The 11,291-nt window shown below is 48.5% G+C and overlaps 1 protein-coding gene across 1 annotated transcript in view; it reads left to right on the top strand.

Moving 5' to 3' along the window:
- Positions 1–370: 370 nt before the first annotated feature.
- The window catches only part of LOC137334317 (testis-expressed protein 264 homolog), a 395,775-nt gene continuing 384,854 nt past the window's right edge, over positions 371–11,291 (top strand). Inside the window, exon 1 of the mRNA XM_067999008.1 lies at positions 371–1,237. Within this exon, the coding sequence (XP_067855109.1) occupies positions 977–1,237 (261 nt within the window). The 5' untranslated portion in view covers positions 371–976. The remainder of the gene's footprint in view (positions 1,238–11,291) is intronic.

Here is an 11,291-nt window from a genome sequence, read left to right as displayed (position 1 = left end):
TATCAAGGTATAAAATGGCACACATAATTCTCAAACAGGAACCGATTAGCACGATAGTAATACCCGTGCAATCGGCGCCTTTCACTGTGAGTGCCCACATTTGATTTAGTTCCCCCCTCGGTGATAATGGTACAAGCCCTCAGCTGTTCATCGCTTTAAAGTTTCAGTGCCGATCTCGGTGCAATGGGCTGAGGATCCTGCCGCTAGCAGCCGGTCCCCGGCAGCGCAGGCTCCAGCTGGGAGCCGCGGGCATAAATAAATCGGCGGCTATTCACCTCCTACAGGCAGCAGGTTATACCATTAGGCCCGGGGGGGGGGGGGGAAAGAGAGAGAGAAAGAAAGAAAAGGACGGTTGTTGGGTGAAGAGCATCTACGGGAGTTGGAACAGCTGAAGGGCTGGGCCCCCTGTGCACACACGGGGGTTGCAGCGCCTAGGGCGGGCTGACATTGGGGGGGGGGGGGGGTTCTGCGGTTGAGTCAACGGTTGCTTCCCACTAGTATCACACGCCCAGCCCCCTCCTCCCAATATCCCCCATCTCGCGCTGTGTTGGTAGGTGCCCGGAAGCGGAGAGGATTCGGGCTCGCGCCGCCGGTCGCTTCAGCTCGCGCCGCCGGTCGCTTCAGCTCGCGCCGCCGGGACCAGGGCCGGACTCGCGCCGCCGGTCGCTTCAGCTCGCGCCGCCGGGACCAGGGCCGGACTCGCGCCGCCGGGACCAGGGCCGGACTCGCGCCGCCGGTCACTTCAGCTCGCGCCGCCGGGACCAGGGCCGGACTCGCGCCGCCGGTCGCTTCAGCTCGCGCCGCCGGTCACTTCAGCTCGCGCCGCCGGGACCAGGGCCGGACTCGCGCCGCCGGTCGCTTCAGCTCGCGCCGCCGGGACCAGGGCCGGACTCGCGCCGCCGGGACCAGGGCCGGACTCGCGCCGCCGGTCGCTTCAGCTCGCGCCGGCCGCCTCATCACCTTCCCTCCTCCAGCTATGTCCGAGTTGAATCTCTTGGCCCTGGTCGCCCTGTTACTGGCCTCCCTCTTGCTGTTCAGCCTGTTAGCACTGGTCTTGTACTCGGGGCTGCTGTCCGAGGTGTCAGTGCGGTCCGGTCCGCCGCCCGTCCGCTCTCTTACCCTGGCCTACAAGTACAGACAGGGCCCGTACCGGGAGGTGGGCCGGCTCTTCACCGAGAGCACCAGCATCGCGCCGAAGCTCAGTTCCATCGGCGTCTACTACGACGACCCCAAGCAGGTAAGGAGACGGGGAAACCTTCTGTTTACGTAGTGTACGCGGTGACGTCATCCAGTCGCTTTGCGTCAAGAACATTTGAATTAGGAGTTGGCCATTCGGCCCCTCGAGCCTGCTCCGCCATTCAATCAGATCATGGCTGATCATCCACCTCAACTCCACTTTCCCGCCTGAGCCCCATATGTCTCGATTCCACTAGAGTCCAAAAATCTATGGCTAGCATCCTTGAATATACTCAACGAGGATGTGGAGATGACTGGGGTGGACAAATGTAAGGACTTGCACAACACCAGGTTATAGTCCAACAGTTTTATTTTAAATCACAAGCTTTCGGAGCTTACCTCCTTCGTCAGGTGAGTGAAGGGTTCTAAAAACGCATAGCATATATAGTCAGAGAACAATGCCTGGTGATTACAGATAATCTTTCCAACTGCCCCCTATCACATCTCGGCTGGGAGACGATCACAGCAATCAAAGGTGTCGTTGGTGTTCAGACAGGTTAGCCACGGAAAACATTACATCCCAGTATACTGAATACACAATGGGTCAGATTACAAAGACAGAGAGAGAAAGAGACCCGAAAGGCAGAGAGAGAGAGAGAGGGAGAATGTCCAGTTGTATTAAAAACAGATAACTTTTTTTCGCTGGTGGAGTTACATGTAGCGTGACATGAACCCAAGATCCCGGTTGAGGCCGTCCTCATGGGTGCGGAACTTGGCTATCAATTTCTGCTCGACGATTTTGCGTTGTCGTATGTCTCGAAGGCCGCCTTGGAGAACGCTTACCCGAAGATCGGAGGCTGAATGTCCTTGACTGCTGAAGTGTTCCCCGACTGGGAGGGAACCCTCCTGTCTGGCGATTGTTGCGTGGTGTCCGTTCATCCGTTGTCGTAGTGTCTGCATGGTCTCGCCGATGTACCATGCTCCGGGGCATCCTTTCCTGCAATGTATGAGGTAGACAACGTTGGCCGAGTCACAGGAGTATGAACCATTTACCTGGTGGGTGGTGTCCTCTCATGTGATGGTGGTATCGTCGAGCAGAAATTGATAGCCAAGTTCCGCACCCATGAGGACGGCCTCAACCGGGATCTTGGGTTCATGTCACGCTACATGTAACCCCACCAGCGAAAAAAAGTTATCTGTTTTTAATACAACTGGACATTCTCTCTCTCTCTCTGCCTTTCGGGTCTCTTTCTCTCTCTGTCTTTGTAATCTGACCCATTGTGTATTCAGTATACTGGGATGTAATGTTTTCCGTGGCTAACCTGTCTGAACACCAACGACACCTTTGATTGCTGTGATCGTCTCCCAGCCGAGATGTGATAGGGGGCAGTTGGAAAGATTATCTGTAATCACCAGGCATTGTTCTCTGACTATATATGCTATGCGTTTTTAGAACCCTGACGAAGGAGGTAAGCTCCGAAAGCTTGTGATTTAAAATAAAACTGTTGGACTATAACCTGGTGTTGTGCAAGTCCTTACAATACTCAACGAGGGCATCTGCAGCCCTCGGGTAGAGAATTCCAAAGATTCACAACCCTGAGTAAAGAAATTCCTCCTCGTCTCAGTCCTAACTGTCTACCCTCTTATACTGAGACTATGCCCCTTAGTTCTAGACTTTCTAGCCACAGGAAACATCCTCAGCATCTACCCTGTCAAGCCTTCTCAGAACCTTTTATGTTTTAATGAGATCACCTCTCACTCTTCTAAACTCTGTGATGTGGAGATGCCGGTGATGGACTGGGGTGGACAAATGTAAGGAATCTTACAACACCAGGTTATAGTCCAATAAAACTGTTGGACTATAACCTGATGTTGTAAGATTCCTTACATCTTCTAAACTCCAGAGAGTATAGGCCATTCTACTTATTTTCTCCTTATGGGACAACCCTCTCATCCCAGGAATTAATCTAGTGAACCTTCATTGCACCATCTCCAAGGCAAGTATATCCTTCCTTTTGGTAAGGAGACCAAAATTATACACCGTACACCAGGTGAGGTCTCACTAAAGCCCCATACAATTGTAGGAAGACTTCCTTACTCTTGTAGTCCAACCTCCTTGCAGTTTACTAGCTTTGTATGGTATCCAAGTTTGCCAGTGCTGTTGGGGAGGGTTTAAACTAATGTGGCAGGGGGATGGGAACCGATGCAGGAAGTCAGTGGGAAATAAAATGGTGACAGAAACAAAAGGCAGTAAGGGAGAGTGTACAGAACATGACCGGACAGATGGTCTGAGAAAGCAGGGCAAAGACCAAGGGAAGTCTAGATTAAACTGCATTTATTTCAATGCAAGAAGTCTGATGGGCAAGGCAGATGAACTCAGGGCATGGATGGGTACATGGGACTGGGATGTTATAGCTATTACTGAAACATGGATAAGGGAGGGGCAGGACTGGCAGCTCAATGTTCCAGGGTACAGATGCTATAGGAAAGATAGAGCAGGAGGTAAGAGAGGAGGGGGAGTTGCGTTCTTGATTAGGGAGAACATCACGGCAGTAGTGAGAGGGGATATATCCGAGGGTTCGCCCACTGAGTCTATATGGCTAGAACTGAAAAATAAGAAGGGAGAGATCACTTTGATAGGATTGTACCACAGACCCCCAAATAGTCAATGGGAAATTGAGGAGCAAATATGTAAGGAGATTACAGACAGCTGCAAGAAAAATAGGGTGGTAATAGTAGGGGACTTTAACTTTCCCAACATTGACTGGGACAGCCATAGCATTAGGGGCTTGGATGGAGAGAAATTTGTTGAGTGTATTCAGGAGGAATTTCTCATTCAGTATGTGGATGGCCCGACTAGAGAGGGGGCAAAACTTGACCTCCTCTTGGGAAATAAGGAAGGGCAGGTGACAGAAGTGTTAGTGAGGGATCACTTTGGGACAAGTGATCATAATTCCATTAGTTTTAAGATAGCTATGGAGAAGGATAGGTCTGGCCCAAAAGTTAAAATTCTAAATTGGGGAAAGGCCAATTTTGATGGTATTCGACAGGAACTTTCAGAAGTTGATTGAGAGAGTCTGTTGGCAGGCAAAGGGACGTCTGGTAAGTGGGAGGCTTTCAAAAGTGTGTTAACCAGGGTTCAGGGTAAGCACATTCCTTATAAAGTGAAGGGCAAGGCTGGTAGAAGTAGGGAACCTTGGATGACTCGGGAGATTGAGGCACTAGTCAAAAAGAAGAAGGAGGCATATGACATGCATAGGCAGCTGGGATCAAGTGGATCCCTTGAAGAGTATAGAGATTGCCGGAGTAGAGTTAAGAGAGAAATCAGGAGGGCAAAAAGGGGATATGAGATTGCTTTGGCAGATCAGGCAAAGGTGAATCCAAAGAGCTTCTACAAATACATAAAGGGCAAAAGGGTAACTAGGGAGAGAGTAGGGCCTCTTAAGGATCAACAAGGTCATCTATGTGCGGAACCACAAGAAATGGGTGAGATCCTGAATGAATATTTCACATCGGTATTTACGGTTGAGAAAGGCATGGATGTTAGGGAACTTGGGGAAATAAATAGTGATGTCTTGAGGAGTGCACATATTACAGAGAGGGGGGTGCTGGAAGTCTTAACGCGCATCAAGGTAGATAAATCTCCGGGGCCTGATGAAATGTATCCCAGGACGTTATGGGAGGTTAGGGAGGAAATTGCGGGTCCCCTAGCAGAGATATTTGAATCATCCACCGCTACAGGTGAGGTGCCTGAAGATTGGAGGGTAGCAAATGTTGTGCCTTTGTTTAAGAAGGGCGGCAGGGAAAAGCCTGGAAACTACAGACCAGTGAGCCTGACATCTGTAGTGGGTAAGTTGCTAGAGGGTATTCTGAGGGACAGGATCTACAGGCATTTGGAGAGGCAGGGACTAATTAGGAACAGTCAGCATGGTTTTGTGAGAGGAAAATCATGTCTCACGAATTTGATTGAGTTTTTTGAAGGGGTAACCAAGAAGATAGATGAGGGCTGTGCAGTAGACGTGGTCTACATGGACTTCAGCAAAGCATTTGACAAGGTTAAATCTCATGGGATCCAAGGTGAGGTAGCCAATTGGATACAAAATTGGCTTGACGACAGAAGACAGAGGGTGGTTGTAGAGGGTTGTTTTTCAAACTGGATGCCTGTGTCCAGCGGTGTGCCTCAGGGATCGGTGCTGGGTCCGCTGTTATTTGTTATTTATATTAATGATTTGGATGAGAATTTAGGAGGCATGGTTAGTAAGTTTGCAGATGACACCAAGATTGGTGGCATTGTGGACAGTGAAGAAGGTTATCTAGGATTGCAACGGGATCTTGATCAATTGGGCCAGTGGGCCGATGAATGGCAGATGGAGTTTAATTTAGATAAATGTGAGGTGATGCATTTTGGTAGATCGAATCGGGCCAGGACCTACTCCGTTAATGGTAGGGCGTTGGGGAGAGTTATAGAACAAAGAGATCTCGGAGTACAGATTCATAGCTCCTTGAAAGTGGAGTCACAGGTGGATAGGGTGGTGAAGAAGGCATTCGGCATGCTTGGTTTCATTGGTCAGAATATTGAATGCAGGAGTTGGGATGTCTTGTTGAAGTTGTACATTACTAGGATGCTACCGGGACTTGATGGTTTGACTTACAGGGAGAGGTTAGACAGACTGGGACTTTTTTCCCTGGAGAGTAGGAGGTTAAGGGGTGATCTTATAGAAGTCTATAAAATAATGAGGGGCATAGATAAGGTCGATAGTCAAAATCTTTTCCCAAAGGTAGGGGAGTCTATAACGAGGGGGCATAGATTTAAGGTGAGAGGGGAGAGATACAAAAGGGTCCAGAGGGGCAATTTTTTCACTCAAAGGGTGGTGAGTGTCTGGAACGAGCTGCCAGAGGCAGTAGTAGAGGCGGGTACAATTTTGTCTTTTAAAAAGCATTTGGACAGTTACATGGGTAAGATGGGTATTGAGGGATATGGGCCAAGTGCAGGCAATTGGGACTAGCTTAGTGGTATAAACTGGGCGACATGGACATGTTGGGCCGAAGGGCCTGTTTCCATGTTGTAACTTCTATGATTCTATGATTCTATGAAAGGCCAACATACCATTTGCCTTCCTAATTGCTTGCTGTACCTGCATGTTAATTTTTTGTGTTTCATGTACACGGACACTCAAATCCCTCTGAGCACCAACATTTAAATAGTTTCTCACCATTTAAAAGATATTTTGTTTTTCTATTTTTCTTCCAAAGTAAATAACCTCACATTTCCCCACATTATACTCCTATCCGCCACCTTCTTGCCCACATACTTAACCTGTCTATATCCCTTTGCAGACTCTTTGTGTCCTCCTCGCAGTTTACTAGCTTTGTATGGTATCCAAGTTTGCTGACATTACACTCGGTCTCTTCATCTAAGTCATTAATATAGATTGTAAATAGCTGAGGCCCCAGCACCGATCCTTGTGGCACCCCACTAGTTACAGCCTGCCAACCTGAAAATGATCCATTTATTCCTATTCTCTGTTTTCTGTCCATTAACCAATCCTCTATCCATGCTAATATATTACCCCCAGCCCCAATAACCCTTATCTTGTGTAACGACCTTATCGAATGCCTTTTGAAAATCCAAATATATTACATCCACTGGTTCCTCTTTATCTACTCTGCTAGTTACACCCTCAAAAAACTCCAGTAGATTTGTCAAACATAATTTCCCTTTCATAAAACCATGTTGACTCTACCTAATCATATTATGATTTCCTAAGTGCCTCATTACCATGTCCTTAATAATAGATTCCAGCATTTTCCCAATCTGGGTGACACATTTCAAATCAGTGTCATTCTGGTAAAAGCCTAAACACTTGTATTAATACATTATGATTTAGTTGTATAAAGGTTCCTTCGGGTTTGTTGAAATGGGACTTTGTTGCTTTATTTTAAGCATCTTTCCGTTTAATTGGATGCTATGTTAGATTGTGTTAACGGTGCCCTTCAAAAGGGGCACTTGGTGGTGCTGATTTCTGCCATGTGACACTGGGGCAACTCGGTGCCACCCCTGTTGGTCCAGTTAAATAGACCCTAGGGAGAAGGTTGTCCCACCTTTCTCCTGAGCAGGTGGGATCGCAGGATGATGCTAGGGCAGGGGCTGTTCTTGGCTATGCAGCAGCTGTGATTGTCTGAAGAACTCACTGACCCTGGAACTGGTGCTTTTAATTTTATCGGGTGATGAGGTTCCTAATGTTCTTTTGCTTAGGGTTTAATACTGGGTAAAGGTGACTGTGCATCTGTAAACAATGCAAAAGCCCACAGACAGTTCTGCTCTGTGGTGTGATTATTTATCTCTTCAATATATGATTTTGAAAAAACCATTCTCCCAGAAATCTTCTAGTTAATGGTTTCTCTGCAGGCACAATATTTTGTTAAGGTGTCAGTCGTGGCTCAGTGGTAGCACTCTTGAATCCACAACCTTCTGATTCAGAGGCAAGGCCCGATCCATAGCTTTGAGCAAATAATCCAGGGAGTGCTGCACTGTCAGAAGTGCCGTCTTTTGGTGGAGACTCCGTCTGCCCTCTCTGGTGGACGTAAAAGATCCCATCGCACTATTTGAAGATGAGCAGGGAAGTTCTCCCCGGTGTCCTGGACAACATTCATCCCTCGAGCAATACTACCAAAAACAGATGATCTAATTTCTGTTTGTGGGATGAAGAGGTTTGCATTTATGTTGAATTAACTGGTGTGCTCAGCGCACACCTTCTGTCAAAACTAAAACCAGATTAATGAGCTAACAGGAGCTGCAGCTCACAATGTATGGAAGGTTATAATGCTGGAGATTGGCACATTGTTTCTATGGTTATCTTACATTATTCCTACAGCAGACTGACACTGGGGGAGTTGCATGTGGCTCATACAACTATCTTAGGCAGATGACTGACATTGCTACGATAGCATACCTTGCTCTCAGAAAGTTTCCCCTGCAGTAATGGTCATATGTTGTTGGCACTGAGATGAATACAACCATAATGTATCAAGAATAGTCTAATCGCCTTTTATCTGGTGTGAAAACAGGTGGTGTGCTGGAACCCAGCTCAATGGACTCCATCCTGCAATGCAAGGCAGTGTATCAGACTCAGCTCCAGTCTGATAGCTGAACTACTTCTCCTATTTGGGCTTCTTGTGCCATTCTCAAGAGCAGGCAGGTGGACACCCTTCTTCCAGTGCTACTATATAACTGCTAGCACTGGTGTGTAATGGCTTGCTCTGTACCCTCCCCCATGAGTAGAGCGGCCCTCCTATACCAGGTTCTGTTATGTCAGCTATAGTTATGTGTAACTTGGCACACCTGGAGATTCTGTTGTGCTATATCAATGCTGCAGGATACTACAGATTTACTCATCTATTTTAGTGGCTGTTACGAGCTAGCTGTTCCTCTTGTATGATCACAGCAAGAGTTATGAATTGAGGAGGTGGTTGAAGACATGGTTGGAGAATGAGGTTTTGAGGGACTGTTGAAGATGGTGAAGGATGTAGCAAGGTGGAGCAGCTTTGGAATAGAATTCCAGAATGCAGGGCTATAATAACTGAATGATTTGCGACTGATAGTGGAGGGGGGTGGGAACGCACAGTGGGTCAGAGTTTGAAGAGCATGGATGTGAGCTGTGACCTAGGAGTGCAGGAGGTTGCTGTGAGAGGGTGGGCTGAAGCCATGGAGGGATTTATAGATGAGGTTTTTGAAATTGAAGCATTGAGGCGAGGGACCTGCGGTGGTTGGTGAGTGCAGTGTTGACAAGTGAGCAGGACTTCCTACAGGATACGATGCAGATGGCAGAGTTTGTACAGGGTGGAGCTCAGGAGGCTGTTGAGATTGTTCAGAAAATTCACTCTAGAGGTGATTCAGGCATGGATTAGATGTCAGCTATGATAACTCTGGGGGGAACTGTGAAGTGTCTTGTAAAGCGTTTCTATTGTGTTACACTGGCTTACTAGTCTCTGGTGATTTTGTCTGTTCTTTCCATTCCACTTGTACAAATCTTGGGATACGTATAGGGAGTTGCAGAATGGAGTCCCTGGATTGTTCGATGCACTTCTGTTATTAATTGGGTGAATTTTGCTTTCCTGTGGTTATCTGACAACCCGCTTGTCTTCATTAGGTGAACTTTGGCAGTTCTCAGTTGTATTACTGTAGTGCATGGAGTTTCACACAGGAGATCACAATGGACCTTGCCGAGCTTACCTGTTGGTGTGGTAGGATGGACCTTGCCGTGCTTACCGTGTTGGTGTGGAAGGATGGACCTTGCCGTGCTTACCGTGTTGGTGTGGTAGGATGGACCTTGCCGTGCTTACCGTGTTGGTGTGGTAGGATGGACCTTGCCGTGCTTACCGTGTTGGTGTGGTAGGATGGACCTTGCCGTGCTTACCGTGTTGGTGTGGTAGGATGGACCTTGCCGTGCTTACCGTGTTGGTGTGGTAGGATGGACCTTGCCGTGCTTACCTGTTGGTGTGGTAGGATGGACCTTGCCGTGCTTACCGTGTTGGTGTGGTAGGATGGACCTTGCCGTGCTTACCTGTTGGTGTGGTAGGATGGACCTTGCCGTGCTTACCGTGTTGGTGTGGTAGGATGGACCTTGCCGTGCTTACCGTGTTGGTGTGGTAGGATGGACCTTGCCGTGCTTACCTGTTGGTGTGGTAGGATGGACCTTGCCGTGCTTACCTGTTGGTGTGGTAGGATGGACCTTGCCGTGCTTACCGTGTTGGTGTGGAAGGATGGACCTTGCCGTGCTTACCGTGTTGGTGTGGTAGGATGGACCTTGCCGTGCTTACCGTGTTGGTGTGGCAGGGTGACTGTATTAGACTGGAAATTCTCAGGAATCCTGAGCATAAGGCCTTGATATTACCCCCCCCCCCCCCACGATGGGCAGGAGAGGGCCAGGTTAAAATGTCGAATTCACGTAACCTGCCGCGTACGTGCCCATTGCCATTTTTACGGCAGCAGTTATTGGACCCCGAATTAAATTTAACTGCTGCAGCACTGGTTTCCCGAGGGCTGGGAAGGTCACTAGCGAAACGGAGGCGCGATTGTTTGCAACTTAATTGGGTGGTTAAAGATCAGGAGACCCGATGTCAAAAGTTTCAGTACGCACATCTCCTTCCTCAGTTTCTTGTGGGCTACGGTTTGGTCTCAGCACTTGGTGTGAGAGAGTGATTTGGAGAGTTTTGAGCTGTTCAAACAGAGAAGCTCATGATGGGTGGTTCCATAGCTGCTCTCGATTGGACTGAGGAAGAGGAGTAGAACGAGGATCAACAGCAGCAAGGCTGTGCTGTGGAAGGAGCTGCAGATGGCCAGCAGAGGTGATGAGACTACAGAAGGCCCTACCCACCTTACAGGCAGAGGCTCAGCTTCCTTGACACCTCGGAGGAGCAGTGCTTCCGAAGACTGAGATTGTCACGTCAGGTGGTCACAGATATCTGTAGCATCCTGCAGGAAGACCTGCTGCCTGCTGGACCTGGCGGCCACCCATTACCAATGGCTGTGAAAATAACTACCCCCCCTCAATTTTGTTGCCTCTGGCTCCTTCCAGGCCACGACAGGAGAAATGGCGAGTGTGTCACAGTTGGCCGCACATAAATGCGTACAGCAGGTGATGGATGGATTGTTTACTAGGGTCAGGAGGTATATAAGCTTCCCCAGCGATCACAGTAACCAGAATGAGCGTGTGTGATTTGCGTCTCTGGCTGGCTTCCCACAGGTGCGGGGTGCACATGTGGCAATCCGAGCACCACCAGATCAACCAGGAACTTTCGTCAACCGCAATAGATTTCATTCCATCAATGTTCAGATAGTGTGCAGCCACAAGAAAAGGTTCACGCAGGTCAGCGCCAGATTCCCTGAGAGCTGCCATGATGCTTTCATATTGGAGCAGTCCAACATCCCCAACATGTTCTGACTTGGAATGAACCTTAAGGGGTGGCTGCTAGGCGACAAAGGATACCCCATTCAAACCTGGCCGATAACTCCTCTGAGGATCACCACCAATCAACACCAAGACCGGTACAACTCGAGCTATATGACAACTAGATGTGTCATTGAGCAAGCCATCGTCATGCTGAAGTTGCGC

Source organism: Heptranchias perlo, chromosome 17, assembly GCF_035084215.1.
Source record: "Heptranchias perlo isolate sHepPer1 chromosome 17, sHepPer1.hap1, whole genome shotgun sequence".
NCBI lineage: Eukaryota > Metazoa > Chordata > Chondrichthyes > Hexanchiformes > Hexanchidae > Heptranchias > Heptranchias perlo.
Note: the sequence above shows the minus strand (reverse complement) of the source record. Positions and strands in the feature narration are given on the sequence as shown.